General features: G+C 43.3%; 1 protein-coding gene across 9 annotated transcripts in view; it reads right to left on the bottom strand.

Annotated features, from left to right (window-relative positions):
• Positions 1-11,567: 11,567 nt before the first annotated feature.
• The window catches only part of FHOD3 (formin homology 2 domain containing 3), a 525,593-nt gene continuing 512,564 nt past the window's right edge, over positions 11,568-24,596 (bottom strand). For all 9 annotated transcript variants that reach the window (XM_036884979.2, XM_036884980.2, XM_036884981.2 and 6 more), the window contains 2 exons: positions 24,219-24,380; positions 11,568-12,177 (listed from right to left, as the gene is read on the bottom strand). In XM_036884979.2, coding sequence (XP_036740874.2) covers positions 12,095-12,177; positions 24,219-24,380 — 245 coding nt within the window. In that variant the 3' untranslated portion in view covers positions 11,568-12,094. The remainder of the gene's footprint in view (positions 12,178-24,218; positions 24,381-24,596) is intronic.

Genomic DNA, 24,596 nt, shown 5'->3' with positions numbered 1-24,596 from the left:
AAATACAAATAATTATTAGAGAATACTATGAAAAATTATATGCTAACAAACTGGATAACCTAGAAGAAATGGACAACTTTCTAGGAAAATAGAACCTTCCAATTCTGACCCAGGAAGAAACAGAAACTCTGAACAGACCAATCACCAGCAAGGAAATTGAATTGGTAATTTAAAAAACTACCTAAGAACAAAATCCCTGCACCAGACGGCTTCATCACTGAATTTTATTAAACATTTAGTGAACACCTAATACCCATCCTCCTTAAAGTTTTCCAAAAAGTAAAAGAGGAGAGAATACTTTCAAGTTCATTCTATGAGGCTGTCACCACTCTAACATCAAAACCATGCAGACACTGAAAAAAAAGAAAATTATAGACCAATACCCCTGATGAACATAGACACGAAAATACTCAACAAAATATTACCAAACCAAATTCAAAAATACATCAAAAAGATCATCCATCATGATCAAGTAAGATTTGTTCCAGGGATGCAAAGATAGCACAATATTCAAAAATCATTCAATATCATCCACCACATCAACAAAAAGAAGGACAAAAATCACATAATCCTCTCTATAGATGCTGAAAAAGCATTTGACAAAATTAAACATCCATTCATGATTAAAACTCTCAACAAAATGGGTATTGAGGGCAAGTACCTGAACATAATTAAGGCCATGACAAACCCACAGCCAACATCATACTTAACAGTGAAAAGCTGAAAGATTTTCCTTCAAGATCAGGAACAAGACAAGGATGTCCACTCTCCCCGCTTTTATTCAACATAGTTCTGGAGGTCCTAGCCACAGCAATCAGACAACACAAAGAAATAAAAGGCATCCAGATTGGTAAGGAAGAAGGTAAACTGCCACTGTTTGCAGATGACATAATGTTTTACATAGAAAACCCTAAAGAATCCACTCCAAAATTACTAGATCTAATATCTGAATTCAGCAAAATTGCAGGATACAAAATTAATACACAGAAATCTGTTGTGTTCCTTCATACTAAGGATGAACTAGCAGAAAAAGAAATCAGGAAAACAATTCCATCCACAATTGCATCAAAAAGAGTAAAATACCTAGGAATAAGTCTAACCAAGGAAATGAAAGACCTATATGCTGAAAACTACAAGACACTAATGAGAGAAATTAAAGATACCAATAAATGCAAACATCCCGTGCTCATGGGTAGGAAGAATTAATATTGTCAAATAGCCATCCTGCCTAAAGTGACCTACAGATTCAATGCAATCCCTGTCAAAGTACCAATGACGTTCTTCAACGAACTAGAGCAAATACTTCTGAAATTCATATGGAACCACAAAAGACCGTGAATAGCCAAAGCAATCCTGAGAAGAATAAAGAGGGGCAATTACACTCCCCAACTTCAAGCTCTACTACAAAGCCACAGTAATCAAGATAATTAGGTACTGGCACGAGAACATACCCAGAGACCAATGGAACAGAGTAGAGAGCCCAAATATAAACTGAAGCATATATGGTCAATTAATATATGATAAAGGAACCATGAATGTGCAATGGGGAGATTACAGCCTGTTCAACAACTGGTGTTGGCAAAACTGGACAGCCACATGCAAGAGAATGAAACTGGATTATTGTCTAATCCCATACACAAAAGTAAACTCAAAATGGATCAGAGACCTGAGTGTAAGTCATGAAACCATAAAACTCTTAGAAGAAAACATAGGCAAAGTCTCTTGAATATAAAAGATGAGCAACTTTTTCCTGAACACATCTCCTCAGGCAAGGGAAACAAAACAAAAATGAACAAGTAGGACTACATCAAACTAAAAAGCTTCTGTACAGCAAAGGGCACCATCAGAGCAAAAAGGCATCTTATAGTATGTGAGAATTTATTCATAAACAGCTCATCTGATAAGGGGTTAACATCTAAAATATATAAATAAGTCATATACCTCAACACCCAAACAACAAATGACCTGATATAAAATGGGCACAGGACCTGAACAGACTCTTCCTTGAAGAATTACAAATGGCTAATAGACAGATGAAAAGATCCTCCACATTGTCAATCATCAGGGAAATGCAAATTAAAACCACAATGAGATATCACCTCACACCAGTTAGGAAGGCCAACATCAAAAAGACTAGGAACAACAAATGCTTGTGAGGATGTGGAGAAAGAGGAACCCTCCTACACTGCTGGTGGGAATGTAAAGTAGTTCAACCACTGTGGAAAGCAATATGGAGGTTTCTTAAAATACTAAAAATAGAAATACCATTTGACCTGGGAATTCTACTCTGAGGAATTTACCCAAAGAAAACACATTCTCAGATTCAAAAAGACATACGCACCCCTATGTTTATGTCAGTACTTTTTACAATAGCCAAAATATGGAAGCAACCTAAGTGTCCATCTGTAGATGAATGGATAAAGAAGAGGTGGTACATATACACAATGGAATACTATTCAGCCATAAGAAAGAAACAAATCCTACCATTTGAAACAACATGGATGGAGCTAGAGGGTATTATTCTCAATGAAATAAGTCATGCTGAGAAAGAAAAATACGAAATGATTTCCTTCATTTGTGGAGTATAACAACAAAGCAAAACTCAAGGAACAAAACAGCAGCAGACTCAGAGACTCTAAGAAGCCACTAGAGGTTACCAAAGGGGAAGGGTGAGGGAGTGTGGGTAGGGACGAATGGAGAAGGAGATTGAAGGGTATTATGATTAGTACACATGGTGTGGAGTCAGTGACAGGGAAGACAGTGTAGCACAGGAAGACAAGTATTGACTCTGTGGCATCTTACTACATCGATGGACAGTGACTGCAATGGGGTATGGGGGGGGCTCAATAATATGGGTAAATGTAGTAACCACATTGTTTTTCTTGTGAAACCTTCATAAGAGTGTGTATCAATGATATCTTAACAAAAAAGAAAATAATAATCCTATTAGTTAATGGGCATTTTTCCAAAGAAGACATTCAAATGGCCAACAGGCTGATGAAAATATACTCAACATCAGTAGTCATCAGGGAAATGCAAATCACAATAAGCTATCTCAGACCAGTCAGAATGGCTACTATCCAAAAGTGTTGGTAAGGATGTGGAAAAAGGGAACCCTTGTATACTGTTGGTCGGAATGTAAATTCGTGCAGCCACTATGGAAAGATCAAAAAACTAGAAACATATCATATGACCCAGTAATTCCACTTCTAGGAATTTACCCCCACAAAAAACAGTATCACTACTTTGAAAACATACATGCACCCCTATATTTATTGCTGCATTGTACACAATAGCCAAGATAGGGAAGCAACATAAGTGTCCATCAATAGATAAATGGATAAAGAAAAAATGGTACATATGTAAATGGCATATTACTCAGCTATAAGAAAAAGAAGTCTTGCTGTTGTGCGACAACATGGGTGGACCTAGAGGATGTTATGCTAAGTGAAATAAGCCAGGCAGAGAAAGACAAATAAGATATAATTTCACTTACATGTGGAATCTGCCAAACAAAATCAAACAAAATAGCAATAGATTAATAGACACAGAGGAGATGGTTGCCATTGAGGAGGAGGATGGGGGGGTACAATGGGTGAAGGTGATTAAGAGGCACAAAATTTCAGTTATAATATAAATTAGTCACAGGAATAAAAGTACTGCATAGGGGATATAGTCAACAATACTGTAATATCTTTGTATATTGACAGGTGGTAACTACTCCTATTGGGGTGAGCATTTAATAATGTAGATAACTGTTGAATCACTGTGTTGTACACCTGAAACCAATATAATATTGTATAACAACTATAGTTCAATAAAAATGAATAGGATATAATTAAATAGTTCTTATTGAGAGAATATAAACAATTGGCCCTCCCTTGGTTCTGTATCAACAATCCAAATGACCTCTCACACTTTCACTAAACAGAGTAGGAATCATTCCATCATAGTAACAAAAAATGCGTTTGAGTTTCTGAAGCCTTCCTGTAGTAGATGTAAATGAAAGGGTAGGTAGGTGGTAAGGTGAATGGATTGCCAATTATTAACAGTTGATAAGAAATTTGTGCATGATTATCATCCTTATCAAAAGGAGTTTAAGTGGTGCTGCCACCTTGCACTCAAGCAGGCCTCCAGGATTTTGACTGGATCAAGGTGGGACTGGCTCTCCCACCCACCAGACACACCTTCGTTCAGTCTGTGCTGCATGTTTGGGCCCAGAAGCATAGCTATTGATATCCAATTAACAGGCAGTCTTAAACATTCTAGAAGAACAAAATATAACCAGGAACATTCGAGACAAGCCAGGATATACTACTTCCTTTCTTTTGTCCTTTGGGAAAGTTATTCAGCATCTCTCATCTTCAATTTCTTCATATATAAAATGTAATACAGAATGACTGTTAAGATTATGTAAAGTAATAAATAATATGTGCCCACAAAGAGATGCCTTAATATTTTGACTATTTAAAAAATCATCCAGAAAGTCCATCTCCCGCTTTCCCCATGAGTTGCCTAGCAAACAAAAATGATTTTTCTGTTGTCATTTTTGACAAAATGGATGGGTTGTTTTAATATCACATACCTTCACTGCAATTGCAAAGACATTTCATCCCTTATCCTGGCAACTGGGTATTTTTATGTTTACTTATCTGACAACATGTATATATAGCTGCAGACTGGTGATTAAAGTAAATTTTAATTTTAGTTGATGATAACCTCTCATGACCTCAGATAAGCTACCTAAGGAAAGGAGTTCATCATTCTCTATTTCTCAAATGAGCCTCTGCCATAGGGTTACCTTCATCACAGGGTATGGGTAAAATTGCAATATTTCCAGAATCTCTCTCCTTGCCTTAGTGCATCTGCACATCAGTAGGTGTTTCCAAGGGGTGGAGAGAAGTAGTCTATCTCATATCAATAGGTAATTACAAGGCGAAGGAGGGCATATCTGGACCAGAGAGGTAAGAAATAAACGGGTTTCTCCCACTTTATTTCTCCCTTTGACCGATTTTGGTTTCAAAGGTATTTTGCCCCAGGATTTCCCCCTGGAGTTACATCTGGCATAGTCGGCAGGACCCCCTGAATCTGAAATCTGTCTACATGGGTACGACCCTTGAGCGGGCTGCCTCTAGAGATGGTGGGGAAATACCCGGAACTGCCCCTGTGGGTGGTGGGAGGCCCTAGTGGCTGCAGTGGTAGAGGGTGCAACTTCACTTGGGAGCCCTTATCTGTGGGGTTTCCAGTTGGGGAGCCCCTAGTGGAGAATTGGTCTAAAGTAAAGCACCTCCTAGAGGGGTGGGACCTTCCCCAGAACTGGGCAAGGGTGGAGACACCGGAAGCTGTGGAATTTAGCCATCTGTGAGACAGAAGACTGCTGAGAGGCCCTGAGTGGCCGTGTAGCAGCCAAGATTTTGGGACACCTTTTCCTCGAGATAGTGGAAAGGGTTATTGAGGAGAGAGACTTCAGCAGAAGAGAGACACACTTCAGCATCACTTGGAGGAGCTGGGTGGTGACCTATGGGATGCCCTTAAGAAAGAGAAACAGTTACAGAGAAGACAGGTAGCGCTCCTGGAAGATACGTTAGCAGCAGCGAGGGAGGAGACATCAGGAGAATCCATGTTGCAGGAGACCATGGGGGAGGGAGAGTACAGAGCAGTTCCTTCAGCCCCGGAGATTTTAGAGATGTCAGGAGTGGATGAGAGCGTGGGGCTGAGGGCCAATTTGTTGCCGAGGCCACTGCCAGAGGCACCAGCCTCTCCTGTATTAAAGACCCACCCAGTTCTAATAAAGTAAAAATGCAACAACTGCAGGCTCCTCAGTAGGAACAGCCACCCCCTCCCTAAGCTGTGCAGCAGTCCATACACAGCCCCTATACCCAGGATCAGCTGCTTGACGTGAGCATCCAGTTTCAGCAGAAGCTGTCGGGACCTCTGCCTACACGCCTTTTGTATCTCTGAGATATGGGGGTGGAAAACACTGTTCACCATAGGAATGAGAAATTTGGTGCTTCATATAGCTCCCCCATCTATCTTTGGGTCCCTAGTCACTATTCTTGCCCCCCACGTAGGGCAACCCATAAGTGAGGCAGATCTTTAGCAGATCTCAGGGAGGTTGAAACAATAAGAGCACAGAAGGAGGTACAAGGTACAACTGAAAGGAGAGGCACAAAGGGCCCCGTGAGGTCTTGAGGACCCATATGTGGGTTGATTTGATAAAGACCAGGGTAGTGAAAGAAAAACTTGATGTGCAGCCCAATAGGATCTTGTTAGAACTGTGGCAGATTTAGAAGGGGCAGTTCCTAGAGTGCTGCAACATCTGCAGTAGAAAGGATGGGCTGTGAACACATCAAGGTTCAAGGACCTGGTTTGTCTTTAAAGTTCTTGGGGATTGTCAGTATAAATTGCCTGGAGGGCACAAGGAAATTGGAGAACTTCTACAGGATCTGGAGAAGGAGAGCATCATAAAGCCCACTCGTAGACCTTTTAATTCCCTGGTGTGGCTAGTGAAAAAGCCAGATGATTCCTGGCATATGACCATGGACTACAGGGAATTGAATAAAGACACACCCTCTTTTCATGCTGCCATCCCCTCTATAGCAGCCCTTATGGACCCACTCAGTCATGAACTAGGGATGTATCATTGTTATAGACCTTGCTAATGCTTTCTTCTCTATTGACATATCACAGGAAAGTCAGGAACAGTTTGCCTTCACATGGGAAAGCAGCAGTGGACATTCACTGTCCTTCCACTGGGATACCTCCACAGTCCCACCATCTGTCATGGACTTGTAGCCCAGGACTTGGCCACATGGAAGAAACGGCAAATGGTGTGGCTGTATCACTACATTGATGATACGCTCACATCTAATTCTCTCTCAGATTTAGAAGGGGCAGTTCCTAGACTGCTGCAACGTCAACGGGATAAAAGATGGGCTGTGAACAGCATCAAGGCTCAGGGACCTAGTTTGTGTGTAAAATTCCTAGGGGTTGTCTAGTCAGGTTAAACTAAAGTTATTCCTGAAGCAGTCATAGACAATGTCCAGGCTTTCCCCAACCCTACCACTGTGGCAGTATTAGAAGAGTTTTGTGGTCTTTTGGGCTACTGGAGAGTGTTTGTCCTGCACTTGGCACAAATTCTGAAGCTCTTATACCTGTGGTTCAAAATGGCATCAGGTGGGACTGGGACGAGACATGTGCAGCTGCATTTACTGCTGCTAAGCGAGCAGTCAAGGCCATACAGGTCTTGAGTATAAAGGACTCAACAAGGCCCTGTGAGCTAGATGTTCATGTCACCAAAGATGGTTATGGATGGGGCCTTTGGCAGTGGCTTGAAAGGACCTGCCAACCTATTGGATTCTGGTCACAACTATGGAAAGTAGCAGAGGTCCAGTACACCAACAACTGGCTGCTTTGTACCATGCCTTACTGGCTACAGAGCCCATCACTGGAATAGCTCCAACCACCTATCCCATCACAGGGTGGGTGCAAGACTAGACCCCAAGGCCATGGAGTGGCATGGCACAGAAGTGGAAGTGTGGCCCCTGAAGTGGAAGGTTGTGGCTTTCCATCCTAAGACTGAGACAATATGGATGGAGGATGGAGACGAGAAGAGCAGCCAGTGGGCTGAGCTGTGGGCAGTATGGCAAGTGATCACCCAGGAGCCCTCCCGTATAGTTGTGTGCACTGACAGCTGGGCCGTCTATTGGGGCTTGACCCTGTGGCTACCGATATGGTACCATTCCAACTGGATGATTGGTCACTGGCCTCTTTGGGGCAAGAGTTGTGGAAAGACCTGTGGGCCACTGCTCAGACTAAGTTTTTCCTGCATGTCATACAGATCAGCAAACCACCAAAAGGGGCCTAGAGTGTCTCTTTGCAGCCTTTGGCCGGCTACAGGTGATTGAGAGTGATCAAGGCACCCACTTTACTGGACATGTGTTACAAGAATGGGTGAAGCTATTACGAATAAAGTGTAAGTTTCATGTACCATATAACACTACTGTAGCAGGCATGATAGAGAGGTACAATGGTTTGTTGAATTCTGGCCTGAAGTCAGACACCAATAGTCTACAGGGCTAGTCAGTTTGTTTATGGACAGTGCTATGGTGTTTGAATGAGAAGCCCCTAAAAGGAACCTTGAGCCCTGTGGATATGCTAACACACATTGCTGCCTCTCCTATACAACTGTATGTGCAAACCAAAAAGGAGTTATTGTAGCCAGAATATGGCCAGTAGAGCAATATCCTGCTGCCAGCCCCAAATACATTAAACCTTGGAGACACTGTTGAGTGGATGTAGCCATGGACATTTTGACACATGGACCATTGATGGCTGTCCCTTCTGGCACCTGGGGGAAAATGCCTGGAAGCTGGCCTTCTGTGTATTCCTGGAGTAACAACAGAGTGGCCCCCAAATATCATGGTAGTGTAGTGCACCCAAAACATCCAGGAAGTATGAGCATCTTACAGGGAAGTTTTGCTTTATCTTTATGGCCAGTGCATGTACCTCCTATAGCCCTGAATATTGACCCATCTGTAACTCCCACAGGGCAGAGGTAAAGGTCTGGTATACTAGACCAGGACGAGATCCCATTCCTGCCACTGTGCTACACAGGACCACTCTCTTGCATGCATCCTACCTGATGGACAAGATTTGCATATGCTGGTGTTATTAAAACAAGTATCTTATTGCCCTTAAGATTATTTTCTTCTATAGTCCCTGTGGCTTCAACGTGCCCACTGGATGCAGCTGCCACGTGATGATTGCTCTGAACTCCCTACCTGTTCAGCTACTGACTGCCTGTGGAATGGGCAAGCTATGGACTTAATCTACATAAGACTTTGAACCTAGCTGAATTCTCTGGTTTGAGGATTATCATGATTTTATTGCTGTTGCTAGTAAGGTGATATTTCTGGAGCAGTGGGCTATGGGTAAAATTGAAATATTTTCAGAATCTCTCTCCTTGCCTTAATGCATCTGCACATCAATAGGTGTTTCCAAGGGGTGGAGAGAAGTAGTCTATCTCATATCAATAGGTAATTACAAGGGCGAGTGAGGGCATATCTGGACCAGAGAGGTTGGGTGGGGCCTTTTCTTCTGCAGCTGTGTTGTGAGAGATGACTGCTTTTAAGAAATAAATGGGTTTTTCCCACTTTATTTCTCCCTTTGACTGATTTTTGGTTTCAAAGGTATTTTGCCCCAGGATTTTCCGCCAGAGTTACAGCACGCCCTCAAGGCATATTTTTGATTGGTGGTTGCATTAACTTTCTAGGGCTGTCATAATAAATTACCACAAACTTCATGACTTATAACAACGGAAATGTATTCTCTTGTAGTTCTGGAGGCCAGAAGTTCAGCATCAGTATTATTGGGTCAAAATCAAGATATCAATGGAGCCATACTCTTTCCAGAGGTTCTAGAAGAGAATGTGTTCCTTGTGTCTTTCAGTTGCTGGTGACTGCTAAGTTTTCTTGGTTTGTGGCCACATCAGTCTCTGCTTCTGTCTTCATAACACCTTCCCTTTTGGGTGTATCAAATCTCTCTCTGCCTTTCTAAGTATACTTATGATTGGATTTAGGGCACACCTAAATAATCCAGAATAACCTCCCCATGTCTAGATCTTTAATTTACATCTACAAAGACCTTTCCTTATAAAGTCACAAGTTCCTGCAACCAGGACCTGCTATCTTTGGGTGGCCACTATTCAGCCTACTTACTACAGTGGTATTTGGTGACACACTCTGTCAGGGCCACAAGCCCAGAAATGGTGGATTGGGAGCTATGGACAGTGGGATGGCTACCCACAAGTTAGGTGCCTGGAATCGAGGTCTGACCCCTGGCCCCTGCTCTTCCTCTCTGCACCATGTTCAGTGATGAACTTGGAAGAGAACAAATCTGTGTCTTCAGCCCTCTGATCTCTCAGTTATTTTTAAAATAGAAAGGAAAAAAACTTAAGATTCAAAACAAAACAAAACCCAGACATCTTTAACAGAAAGGTGTTCACCTTGTTTTACCCACAGCTTTGTGATTTTGACTCGAATTAAGAAATATGCACAAGAACATCTCTGGGGATGACCATCAAGATAGCAATAGAATCCTTCAAGTGCAAGATCCTATTCACTTTAATGCTTTGCAAAGGTCTTTCAGAGAAACAACCATCTGAATTAAAAGAACACTAACAGAGTGTTAGAGTGAGTGGTGACAGGAGAAAGAAATGAGACACAGGAAAAATACTTCAGTTTCACTAAAAACTACTACACCAACTTTGCAAGAAAAAGACACTCTTTACCTAGCAGTAACCAAGAAATTATTTGACTTTGCTTGCTTCCTTTAAGGACCTTTTAATCCCTAAAATAAAGTTAACTTTAGATTTTATTCAGTTAGTTCCTTTCATAGAAAGATGTAAAAATATTTGTTCACTAAATACTGAGACAAAAATGCATCTTCCTTTCGTGTGCACATCACAGTCCCCAGTGGTAGATGTTCCTATCTTGTCTGTATTCAGTGCTGAGGCAACAGGCAAATGCACAAACCACTAAATCATATGTAGAATATTGCACATTATTTAGAATGATAAGGAATTGATACCCTATGCATTCTTTTCAAGAGAGTGATTAAATAAACTAAATTGTCTGTCATATACAGACCTTTTGCAGGTTCTAGGCTCTCCTGGGGTGCTCACATTCATCATGTATTATTTGACAAATGCCTGTTTGAAAAAGCTCCCTATCTCTTGGTGAGTGGGGATTGGAAGAGGGGGACACAGTCACAGAGGCCTGTGCGGTGAATATATTATCTTTTGCTCTTCAGACAACACGACTGCATCTTGCCTATAAATCACATATGCCCAGATTCAAGAATGCAGGGTCACAGAGGTTTTGAAAGTGAGGCAAAGATGTTATTAGTGACCTGATGATATTTCAACCCCAAAATACCTGCTGCAATGATTTATCTTTCCCTGCTTTTGGAGATTGAGGTTCTTCACAGGGAGCCATGCAACCCTGGGCTGAGGGGTTCCTGTGAAGGCTTCAACCACCACCTGGCCACCAGGTCTCTCCATGTGGGTGGTTCTGAGGTAATGGAGGGCCCCTCACGGTGTGTCCCCTCTGGACACCTTAGCTTCTGATGACCTGTACTTGAATGCTAAGGACTATACCTGTCATTCTGAGGGTCTCTGAAAACAAAGCTACATAGCCACTTTGTTTGGGAGATATTTGTTTTTCTCATAAAATGGATTTTTTACATAAGAAGTGAGTGAGTTGCAGAGTAGTTCAGGTTTTGAAATGCTAGTGTAATTTTTGCTTCAGCTTCACAGTGGGACAAAACAAAGCACATGGTCAGGTGATACATATGAGGTTATTGTTAACTGTCCTGCAACACAGCCTGATGCCTCATTAAAAGGAGTTTCAAAGAGCACACTGCTGATACTTCTCATTCTATTAACCAGAAAACAAAACCCAAAGGGCCTGCAGGCCATTCCAAGCCAGGGTCCCTCTAATGCCCCTGAGATGTTTTGCTGATTGGGATGGGCAAGCCGATGAAGTGGTTTAATGCCCTACATGCAGAATAATAAATGTTTCCAGTTATGGCATTAAACTATTTATTTAGTTTTGAAACATGGTGTACATTTATGAATTTGTATAAACATTTAGTACATCTAAAATCCACAACTGATAAACAATCTGTGCTTTCTTTTGTGTACAGTTTTGGAGTTTACATCTGGATATTTTAGTGGTGTAGAGAGACCCAGTCTGTGAACGTAATCCAATTGCCTCATATGACCATAGTAACAGTGACAGAAGTGATCTCCATAAAAGGGCCATTCCTTGCACAGAAAAGGTGTCAACGCTTTGGAACTACTAAATCAGGTGTCAAGGAAATGAGAGAGACACAGCTGACATGATGTAGAGAGTGTGAGGAGGCGCAGAGATCCATGTGAATGCTCACAAGCCCTGCGTAACACCTAGAGGGGGTCGCTCCCTTTAGAACCTTCGATGTCAATGTAGTGTCTCCTTATTCCCCAGTGCAGGGGTTCCGTCCAGCAGGAGCTTGCACTCTGCTGGGGCATACTTCTCAGAGTGCCCAGGGGATGTCACAGCTGCAACTCCGAAGTGCTGACCAGGCCCAGGGCTCTGGCTTCTTCAGGCGTCAGGCCACTCTTCAGGGTCCTTCGCACTACAGCAGCATGACAGGTCACACAGGAGGGGAAGAGAAGGAGGAATTAGCAGTCAGGCATCTGGTGGCAGCCCACCAGTCTCTTCTTCCCCTACTGACTCCCCGATGCCCTACTCCTGCTGAAGGGCCTAGTCATCTGTCTGCTGGGGCAAGAAAAAGCTTAGGGCTACAAGAGACTGAGCTAAAGATGGCATAGGTGCTGACTCGGAGAGCTAAGCAGAGTGGGAAAGGGAGGGCATAGAAGGGGAAAGGAAAAGAGAGGGGAGTCCCACCCTTACCAGGTTTCTGAGAAATGGGGGCAAACTGCCGAAGTACAACTGGCCTGTTGGGAGCTCAGCCTCTGGCAGCACAAGGAATGGTTCAGAGCTAGCAAAGTGATTACAGAGCAAAGGAAAATGCGAGATCCAGTGACGCAAATTAGGTAAGATAACCCCACAAATCTGGTGAATGAGCAATAATGCTGGCAACATACCAAAGAACCCGTGCCCCACAGAGCAAGGGGTTAACAGAACCCAGGGCAACGGGCAGCAGTCAGGATGCATCTGTCCGTAAGTGCTGTGGGTCTTAGTCTCGACTCATCAAAGGGCCTCTAGATAGAAGAACCAGTGACTCCTGCAGACTGGGTGACAGGGAGCACACTGCCAAACCTGTCCTCGGTGGATGTGGTGGGGCTTCTCTGGAAAGCACACAAGGCTCAGGAAGGACCAATGACCCCTTCACAGGGGCTCACAAAGGGCAGCTGAAGGAACACTCATGTGTAATGACATAGAATTGGCTTGTGTTTAACCCGGCATTATGGGTTCTCCCATTGTCTAGTGTTCATCAGTTTGGGTGTCAAAATACAGCCTGGATGGAGGTCAATGAGGAGGCAGCTGCCCCCTTCGAGACAAGTCCTTTTATTTGAAAAGTTGCCTAATTTCATTTCCCTTAACTTATAAATTATACTTGGCCTACTCTGTAGGTAAGGTCATACAGAGTTTGAGGTATTTTTTCTATTTTCAGAAGAAGTTAGGGATCTACCTTCCACCCTAAAATAAATTCTAAATGAGCCAGTGTACCTGAGATGATCAAGGCAGGCCCTTGATGAGATTGTGGAGAAAGTATAGCTCACCCTTACCATCTTCCAATCCTCCCTTGTCAGACCCAGTTCCCCACACCATCCCTTCTGTGACCAGGAGGCTCGTACCCACTCAGGTCTCCCCAGAGGCCAGAGCGCCACCTCATGTGTCTGCAAGCAACAGCCCATATTCCATGCCTCCCCAGCATCTCCTGAGCAAAAACCCACTTAGCCTGTGGATAAAGAATCTGAAAGATCCATGCTCATGGTTCAACTAACAGGGCTTCATATCTATTAATAAATGATTTATTTTCTCCCAGGAATCAGTACTTTGAATGGGGGCCAATACCTGCACCATTAATTTGGTCACTCAGCAAGTAATTTATGGAGAACCTATTGTGTACTCAGCACTTAAAGAATTGAAGTACTAATAAAAGACTCACAGACATCAAGTATAGATTTTTATATAGATAAAAAGATTTGTGCTGAAGGGTACCCTCAAGTCATGCCCCCACACACTACTGTATTTCCAAGCCTAGCTCTGAGCTCCAGAGCCATCCATCTGCAGCTGCCCCTACACTAGCTCACCCTCTCCCTACTCCTGGCCCCTTGGGCTGCAGACTGTCTAACTCGTCCAGACAAAATGTTTGGCTCCAGAGCCCTGGCTGGATGCAGACTGCATTTAATTCCATTACTCAGTTAAAAATTTGTTCTATGGGGCAGCAATAATAAATACTAGTTTGTAATAACCTTTTATGTTCTTTAGAAGAAAGATAACAATTTTAATGGCAGCAAATAAGATAAAATGTTTCTCATTCTTGACAAGGACTGCTAAGAACTCTTATCCAAGATACAAAATTCTGCCTGAAGAAGTCCAACTGCACTAGCAGGGTATTTTGAGTTGTGTTAGTCCCATGGCTGGCATGGACATGTGTCTATGAGTCAGAACCTCTGTGCCTTTAGGTATACAAGCTTGTGCCCCAAATTAGCTTTGTGCCCCAATTCATATCATGAATGGGAAGGGCCTTTAGGTATATAAGCTTGGCTGAGCAACAACAGGAGACTCCATAAACTGGTGGGCGTTTTAACCAGGAGGGCATTTAAAGATGGTTCTTTAATACTTCTGCTCACACATTTGCTTTAGTCCTGTAACTAGTATTTGGTTCATGCAAATACTTGAATAAGGATGCTGGCACCTTACACCATGTGCAGTAATCTAATAAATATGGGCATTGGACCAGCCTATCTGGAACAGGCTAAGAAAACAGAACAATGCCTCCTGGTGTCCCCTTAGCCTTGCTGCCTGACTGCACAGAGGCTGTGCCTTGGCTTCATGGTCTACTCAAAGTTTTAATGTGTCAAACCCCGTGGGACCCTCCCTCACCCCTTCTGCCTGGGCTCATGTGCTCTCTGCCATGGGGAAGACCAGTATAGGCTAAGGCCCCTTTGCTTGTCAGATATATCCTTGAAAAGTAGGCATTCACAGAAAATTCTGCTCCATTCATGGAATCCTATTTTCTATGGACCTTTTTGACAATTCAGATAAATTCTCATAATAAATACAATAACCTCAAAATAAATATTGTAAATATATTAACCCTGGAAAAGACCTTAAGAATTTAACCCCTTCCTTTGTTAAAAAGTCAAAGTTAATTCATGTTACCACTTGGAAAAAACTGTGAAATAAGGGTCATCAGTTGAAATTAGCTTTGTGCCCCAATACAAATCATGAATGGGAAGGGCCTTTTTGGGTGCCTGTTTGTCTATCCTTCTCCATTTATTCATTCATTCACTCATTCATTCATTTTTTCATTTGTTCAGCAAATGTTACTTGAGTCTCTACCCTAAGCCAAATGTCGCAGTCAGGGAGGCAGGAGGCTGACAGGGACATGGTTGAGGAGAAACGCCCAGAGCAGCAGACCCTCTCCAGACACAGGATATGGAACTTGTACAACAAAAACAAGTCTTTCATCAAATATGGCATTTCTCAAGTCCTGGAGGCAGGGTAGGGGGCTGGCGTCAGTGTGATAAGATAACGTCTGGGCTCTCTGCACTCAGCCTTTCCACTTCCCGCTTGAAGGCTCTGGCTGCAGCATAGGCCTGTCACGTGACTGCCACCCTTCCCCACAGCCGTGTAACAGAGAGCAGACCATGCAAATGTTTATCCCTGTCTGCCTCACAGCTCTTCCATAGACGGTGTGGGTCACTTTGCTGGCACCAGCAGTCACTCTGTGCCCCAGGCACTGGCGACAGTTCTCCTGCTGCTGCAGTGACAGCAGGGGGATCTGACACAGGGGCGCCTCTACTGCCAACATCAGCACAGGGTGTCTGGAGACTCAGGGAAAACCACACGTTCTTTTTCTTCCCACCTCCCCATGTCCACCTCCCAGAACTGAAAAAAATTTTTAATCTACAAAGTGCTCTTAGGTGACTCTGCTGAAATGAACTGAATCTGAGAATAGTGATGATGGTGGCCTCCACTTACTGAGCATCAACATGGATTACTGCATATAATCTTTGTGGAAACCTGGGAGATGGATACTGTTATCTCCCCAGCAGGAGAGCATATGGCAGCATAGAGATCAAGCCCTTGGCGTGGGTGCACACAGTAAGTGTCAGAGAAGGATCTGAACCAGGAGTTTGAATCATAGCCCACCCTGGACCCAGCTATGCCCTGCCGAAGCCTGGCAGGACCTGTTCTGATGACCTCTCACATTCAGTGCAAGTGCACTGAGCTCTACTTCCACATGGCAGAAGCCCAACTGTGCTCTTCCCACCATTGGTCACTGACAGGGTTTTCCCACATAATGTCAAACAGTTCAGAAAAAAATGACTCTAAAGATTTTCTATGAGATATACTGACAGTAGTGTGTCTAGGATTATAGGGACTAATATCAGAACTTCAAAATGTCTTGACAGTATGTGTCTTATAGTTGGGGGGTCATTGGCCTTGCTATTTGTGTATTCCCTGTTCCTTAAGAGACTTGTCTGATGAGTGGAGCCAAAATATCAGATTTAGTCATGTCCCTTTGGACTTAAATATAGGGAACTAAGGCAGGTCGCTATTAGTGATTCGATGTTAGACTCTCTGTGGGTTGTTTTGTTCGTCTTTGTCCATCATTTAACTCTCAGTTCCTTTTCTTGTTTCCACCCTCCACCTTTTCTTCCCACATAAAATCCTGTCTACTAAAAGCAGAGGTTTCCCAAATTGCCCGGCAATCTACAAAATAACTGACAAGGACTTTCCAAAAGCATCAAGGCCATGAAATGTCCTCCACAGATCAGAGGAGATTAAGGTGACATGAGGACTCAGTGCAATGTGGGGTTCTGGGCACGATCGCGGCATAGAACAGGAACATCAGTGGAAAAGCTTCGGGCATCTGAACCAAGACCATAGTTCAGCTAGTGGTATTGTACCAATGTTAATTGCTTAGTTTTGATAAATTGTCCTGTGGTCCACCAAGAGTTAACATTAAAGAAAGCTGGGTAAAGGATCTAAGTAGCTCTGTGCACTATTTTTGCATCTTTTCTGTAAACCTAAAATTCTTTCAAAATAAAAAGTTAAAAAAAAACAAAACCTGGAACAACTATAACAACAAAGTACAGATTCTTCAACTCGGTTGATTTAAGCTCAACTTTGTAGTCCCAGCCCAGGCACACTGAACATGGGTCTCAGGGAGAGGCCCACACACTGCATTTTAACCTTTCCTAGGAGATTCAGATGGCCAGCCAGGTTTGGCATTTCCAACTTCACTCACTGTCATCTGCCTGAGATGCAGGGAGAGGCAGGCTCTTAAGAAGATGATGTCCCCTTTGTGGCAACAGGCTTGAAGTCTCTGAGTTCTTCCTGACCCAGAATTAAGTTCACTTATGCTGAGATGGCTCTTAGAAATACTGATGGCTACAGGAACTTTCTATAGTCACTGGTCTGGTCTTGGTCTTGGCAAAGCCTTTATGGCATGCACTTCCTACACCTGTGGTTACATTCATATCCAGTAGTCCTCAATAATCTCTCTGGCTCCTAGGTAGGCTCTGAACAGAAAGCAATCAGTTAAAAATTCAAATGCAGACTGCCTGTTATAGGTCCTGTTATGGGTGAGGGAATGCAGAGTGCCTGGGAGGAAAGAGATGAAATGAATTCTCTCCACTGTTTTCCAGGAGGACCTATGTGAGCTTGGGGAAGTCTACAGATAAGAAGAATGGGCAGCTCAGGATCTACAGACTCTGTTTTCAGTATTACTTCAACTCTGGGGAAGGACAGAACTGTATCCTTTCTAAATGAAGCCTAGCTCATCAGTTCTCCATCTGGGATGTCACAACAATGTTAGACAAGTGCCGTGATGACAACCCAGCCATTAGGGCACAGGTGTAAGTCCATGAAACCAGCATACTGCAGGTAGAAAGAGAGGCAAAGATGGGTCTGGCCTATGAATTACAGCAGGCCAAGTGAGGCAGACAGTGGTCAGTGGGAGTAACATGGGTGTTGGTAGCAGAGTGGCCGTTGGGTAGGTGTGGTTTCTGTGCACAGGCTCTCATGTGACTTCAACACAGTGGCCCCTAAGCACCTGCAGGTAGCTTCATTTGCCCAGCAGGTTCAGGTCCTTCAGGCAGCAGTGTGACACAGCCTGGAAGCAAGGGCGAATAGCAGGAACCTGTCACCTTGCTGAACCCTCACAACTGCCAGGATGCTGGCGTAACTGTCTCATTGTATCTAAGACTGAGGCTCGACAAGTCAAGTAACTTAACAGGGCCTCATCTCCTTCTGTGTGCTACGAATGTGCCAATTCCTGAGACTGGAAACCGATTCCATGTGAACGTGGCAGCAAAAGCATGAAATACAGTCACTTCCCATCAGTGAGAGGCATGGCACTTTCCAAAGCACCCTGTCAGGAAGTGGTCACCTTATGATCTTAAATAGCTAAGAAATCGGTCAATTATTTGTAGGTTACATCAAAGTGACTACATTTTATAGAAATACAGCCCTGAGCTCAAAACTTCATGGTCACATCACAGGTGGGGCCAGACCCGTCCCTTGTGAAGAAACTCAACACAAAAATGGCATTCAGCCTCTCTCAGTCATGACAAAACCTGGGATCCCCCAGGAAAAGAGAAGACTGGGCCGACTATGAGTCCCTAATCCTCACTCCATTCTGTCACACTCTGGGCCAGTGGCCACGTGCAGCAGCCAGCTGGACAGATACCCTAATCCAAAGATGGACCCAAGAGAAAAGACCACAGGGGAGCAGACCCTCTCCTCACCAGCTGCTAGGACCCATCCTGCAGAGCTGCACTAGTAAGCATATCACAAATGCCATTCAGCTTGAGGATTCTCTAGGCAAAGCCATCCAGGAGGCCTAAGAGAAGAGTCCTAGGACAAAATACTTTCCCCAATAGGATGAAAAGAGAAACCAAAGTAAGAAAAACACAGAGAGCTCTGAGAATGTTTTCCCATGAAAAGATGCACCAGCCAATTGGAGAATCTTGGCTAGAATCTGGGGGGCACACCAGGTATGTTGGGTCAGCCATTTCACAGGCTAGAAATCAACTGGGCAATTGCAAACATTTTATTTACTGAAACTATGATTGGCACTAGCTGGAAAAGCAGCAGAACTGAGCCATGGGAACCTGGGAATCTATTAATTTGTCCTTTCTGTGTCCCAACTGGCCAAACAGTTCAAGCTTTAGCAGGACACTGGTAGTGTCCCAGCCTAGTTGCCAGCATCAAACACAAAAGCAGACATTTAATTACCAAGGAGGATTCTCAAGTGGCTTGCAGACCATGAATTTCTCGGTTATGGAATGGATTCTACTTGGTTTCCTGTAATAACTGAATTATTACTGTCTTTAGCCAAATCAGTTATAGCCTAAATATGTTGGTTGTTCATTATCCACTTGCCTCATTGCCACCATTAAACAGTCAGATCAAATGCTGCACTGTTTGAGGGTGAGGCCCACACTGTGAAATTTCACACTGACTTTGCAAATGTTTTTTCTTACCCCTTTAACCTCTTGTGAAAAGCTGGAGTTTATCATCCCTTCATGATGGAAATCAAAGTAACTTCACCCATCTTAAATTTCTCCTGCTGGTGCTACTACTAATAACTTAAACCTGTTGCAGATAAACACATACATGCACTGCTGTATTTGTTGTAGTAACTGCATCACAGAATAAAATGTGTTTGGCTAAATAAAAAGAATATATGGCTGTTTTGCATAAAACTGGAATGAAAATGATACCATAGAAAATTATTTCATGTCAACTACAAAACCAGCAAAATAGCTCTCTGGCCAGATTGAAGAGGAAAATTAATTATGACCATGTTACTGTTCCCAGTGACATTCTGTGTCTCCTTAAGGATCTGGTTTTCTTGAGACCAGAGGGCAGGGCCAACACTCTTTGCTAACACAGAAATGTAGCCTGGGGAAGGAACATATGCCCTGGCCCTTCAGGACTGGCCAGGCAACTGTTTCATGTAGTCTCCTTTTCTGAAGTGCCTGGCCTTGACCCTGCCCACCTTGAATGAGGGTGCATGGCCTGGCAGCCTTTCTCTACTCTCTCCATTGGACCAACTCCTCCCACCCACATGCTTTACCGAATTTCTTCCAGTGGCAATTCTTGTAATGAGGTTGCCATTGCAGCAGGACCAGGAGTTAACTGGTGTGAGGTATCTGCCATTTGGTTACCAGTTTATTGAAGTAATTACTAGGAGAACAATAAAGGGAAAATACTGAAAATAATCTACTTAGGACCTCAAAAAGGCTTTCATAAGTTTCACTTAAAAAGTTACTTAATAGATAAATACCTTATCATGAAAAAGAACAATAGAAAATTAGGCAAATGATATGGACTAGCCATATACAAAAGAAGAGATGCAAATGGTAAGAGGCTCAACTTTCCTAGGTGCCAAGAAAAATAAGTTAAAATACTATCTCATACCCTTCAGAAGGCAAAAAGGGAAATGCTACCTTGACATAGAGCAAATGAAATTCAGCTTGCAGCGTGGAGAGTGTGGATGAGCTCCACCCTTTTGGAGAAGACCACCATGGAAGACATGCACACCAAGAACCCTGCAATTGCCCCGTGGGCTCATAACCCACTGCTTTTCTGTCTAGTACAGCATATGAGTCACTTGGGGATCTTGCTAAATTCTGAATCGGTTGCCCTAGAGTAGGACCCATGAATCTACATGTTTAACAAGTCTCTAGGAGATGCCCATATTATCTGAGGATCAACTTTGAGTAGCAAGTCCTGAGCCAAGTTCTTACATTGGTGTACCAGGAGACCAGCAGACAGTTTACAACACTAGGAAATAGCAAAATGCTGGGGAAAAAATAACTGTAATAAAAATCCACTCAAAAACTCCTAGATCTAATATCTGAATTCAGCAAAGTTGCAGGATACAAAATTAATACACAGAAATCTGTGGCATTCCTATACACTGACAATGAACTAGCAGAGAGAGAAATCAGGAAAACAATTCCATTCACAGTTGCATCAAAAAGAATAAAATACCTAGGAATAAACCTAACCAAGGTAGTGAAAGACCTATACCCTGAAAACTACAAGACACTCTTAAGAGAAATTAAAGAAGATACCAATAAATGGAAACTCATCCCATGCTCATGGATAGGAAAAATTAATATTGTCAAAATGGCCATCCTGCCTAAAGCAATGTATGGATTCAACGCAATTCCTATCAAAATACTAACAGCATTCTTCAACAAACTAGAGAAAATCATTCTAAAATTCATATGGAACCACAAAAGACCTCAAATAGCCAAAGCAATTCTGAGAAGGAAGAATACAGTTGGGGGTATTATGCTCCCCAACTTCAAGCTCTACTACAAAGCTACAGTAATCAAGACAAATTGGTACTGGCACAAGAACAGACTCCTAGACAAATGGAAGAGACTAGAGAGCCATGATATAAAACCAACCATATATGGTCAATTAATATAAGATAAAGGAGCCATGGATATACAATGGGGAAATGACAGCCTCTTCAACAGTTGGTATTGGCAAAACTGGACAGCTACATACAAGAGAATGAAACTTGATTACTGTTTAACTCCATAAACAAAAGTAAACTCAAAATGGATTAAAGACTTGAATGTAAGTCATGAAACCATAAAACTCTCAGAAGACAACATAGGCAAACATATCCTGAATATAAGCATGAGCAACTTCTTCCTGAATGCACCTCCCTGAGCAAGGGAGACAAAAGCAAAAAGGAACTCATGGGACTACATCAAACTAAAAAGTTTCCGTACAACAAAAGCCACCATCAACAGAACAAAAAGGCATCCTACAGTATGGGAGAATATATTTGTAAAGGACATATCCGACAAGGGATTAACATCCAAAATATATAAAGAACTTACATGCCTCAACACCCAAAAAGCAAATAACCTTATTAACAAATGGGCAGAGGATATGAAAAGACAGTTCTCCAAAGAAGAAATTCAGATGGCCAACAGACACATGAAAAGATGCTCTACATCACTAATCATCAGGGAAATGCAAATTAAAACCACAAAGAGATATCACCTCATACCAGTAAGAATGGCCAACATCGAAAAGACTAAGAACAACAAATGCTGGAGAGGATGTGGAGAAAGGGGCACCCTCCTACACTACTGGTGGGAATGTAAGCTAGTTCAACCATTGTGGAAAGCAATATGGAAGTTCCTCAAAAAACTAAAAGTAGAAATACCATTTGACCCAGGAATCCCACTCCTTGGAATTTACCCAAAGAATACAGCTTCTCAGATTCAAAAAGACATATGCACCCCTATGTTTATCCCAGCACTTTTTACAATAGCCAAGATATGGAAGCAACCTAAGTGTCCCTCAGTAGATTAATGGATAAAGAAGATGTGGCTCATATACACAATAGAAAACTATTCAGCCAAATGAATGAAACAAATCCTACCATTTGCAACAACCCGGATGGAGCTGGAGGACATTATGCTCAGTGAAATAAGCCAGGCAGAGAAAGACAAATACCAAACAATTTCCCTCATTTGTGGATTATAACAGTGAAGCAAAACTGAAGGAACAAAATAGCAGCAGACTCAGAGACTCCAAGAATAAACTAGTGGTTACCAAAGGGGAGGGTTGTGGGAGGGCGGGTGGGGAGGGAGGCAGAAGGGGATTGAGGGGTATTATGTTTAGTACACATGGTGTGGAGGATCATGGGGAGAACAGTGTAGCCCAGAGAAAGCACATAGTGGATCTGTGGCATCTTACTACACTGATGGACAGTGACTGCATTGGGGTATGAGTGGGGACTTGATAATATGGGTAAATGTAGTAACCACATTGTTTTTTCATGTGAAACCTTCATTAAGAGTGTATATCAATTATACCTTAATAAAAAAAAATAACTGTAATAGCCTTAGATGTTGGAGCCTATCCTTGAATGTATAAGAAGCCAGTTCCCCTGAATGAGTTTTCCATTAAAAAAAAATGGAGGGTATGTGGCAGGACACCACCCAGTGGAAGGAGATAATCATTCACTAATCACCTGAGGGGCTGGGGCAGGAATCCAGACCTCAGGACTCCACCCCTGACGTAGGCACCATGGATGCAGCCCAGACCCCTGGAATTTTTAAAACTCTGTAGAAGGCTCCAATGTGCACCCATGATTGAGAATCACAGTGCAAGAGCCTTGTTTCTTGAAGTATGTCCCAAGGACTAGCAGCATGGACCTCAACTGGAAGTAAGGCAGAAACAAGACTCTCAGACTCCCACCTTACTGAATGAGAATAGTATCCCCAACTCACTGCCCCCCAAATGCCATGGTTTGAGAGGCTCTGCTTCCCTTTGATGGAGTTGCCAAGTGTTATCTTCCTTTCTGGGGAAAAAAGTCCCCATTAGACACTAAAGCAGATGATATAAAGGAGTAAGATCCAATAGTCTGCAACAATTTGGTTTAGTGTCTTTACCCTGGAAACAAGCATGTCAACAGGTCAAGCAGAACCACAGTGTCCAATGTACAGAGCCCAAACCCCAACTACCTGCTGTCTGAATCTCAACGAGGGCACCAAACTCTCCGAGTGTGAGTTCTTACTGAACCCCTGCCTACTTGGAGTCATTCTCCTTTCAGTTTTTGAAGCCAGGACAGAGAGAGGCAACTAGGCATCCTTTCTGTGAAAGGTCATAAATCCCTGTCCTAGTCACCATCCCTTATTCCTGGAGACAGAGGTGGTGGAGAACTCAAACTGGTCTCTTGAGTGACCCCATAGTGGGCCAAAGCTTGCGGGCTGAGCTCTCTCCTGAAACACACAAGGGCCACAGCTATGCAGGCAGATTGAGAGGAACCCCGTTTCTCTTCAGAGAGCAGTCCCTTTGAGAGATGACACAGTGCCTTATAGAGGCTACTCCACACCCATCATTCAGTGGGCAGGAGTAGGCAGTAGGCTAAGACTAAAGGGGAAAATGAGTCACTTTAATTTAGTTGAATCCTCTATTTGGTAGGAAAAGAAAAAAAAACTGGTCAATCTAGGTTAACATTAAATATTTGAAGTATCCTAATGGCCATAAAATCACTAGTTTTCACCTTCAGCATGTTCTTGAGCAGTAGTGAACCCCTGGGGAACCCATCTCTAGCCCAGAAAGTGACCCCTGATGCTGGGTGAAGGATAGAAATATGGCCTCATCCAGGGCAGTACTTAGCAACAGCCCCCGTGCCCATACCTGCAGAACAGAGACATTTAAGCTTCTTTCAGACTTTTCAGGGGACAAGGTGTGAATTGAGGGAGGCCTGGCCAGAAATAGCAAATACATTAGACAAATATGGTTGCAGCCCCTCTCTTCCACAATGGCTAACATTGATTGTCAAGCATGAAATCTTTTGTTGATGAGCACAGGTGGACCCTCCAGCCCCTTCTGACAATTCACTGGAGCCTTTCCTGGGTCCTGCAGAACAGCACAGCAGGTCCCTACAGGGAGAATCCCTCACCTCAACTCCAAAACACTTACGCGATTTCCGGTTAGCCCGGGAGCGCTTCCTCTCCCGTGGCACTACTCGCTGACTGGGCACTTGGGTGGCTGACTTAACTATGCGGTCCATGATCTCATCAGCCGCATCATCTGTGACGTTAGGTGAATCATCAGTTCCCATAGTCCATGAACTAGTGGATCCTGAAGAGACAACCAAGCAGACAGCGCAAGTACTCAGAGAGAAGGAAGCCATGGCAGAGAACCTCAGCACTGCCCCTCCAGCAGGGAGCTGTCAGCCAGGGATGCCCACAGAGGCCGGGTTCGGGCTTGTGCCTGACAGAGCTGGGGCACTCACCTGTCCCCACTGTGGGGGACACTTACATAATACTGCCCTCTAGCATAGCTATCGATTTGCTG

The sequence above is a fragment of the Manis pentadactyla genome, chromosome 6 (genome assembly GCF_030020395.1).
Source record: "Manis pentadactyla isolate mManPen7 chromosome 6, mManPen7.hap1, whole genome shotgun sequence".
NCBI lineage: Eukaryota > Metazoa > Chordata > Mammalia > Pholidota > Manidae > Manis > Manis pentadactyla.
The sequence above is the reverse complement of the archived record's forward strand: the minus strand, read 5'-3'. Positions and strand labels throughout refer to the sequence as shown.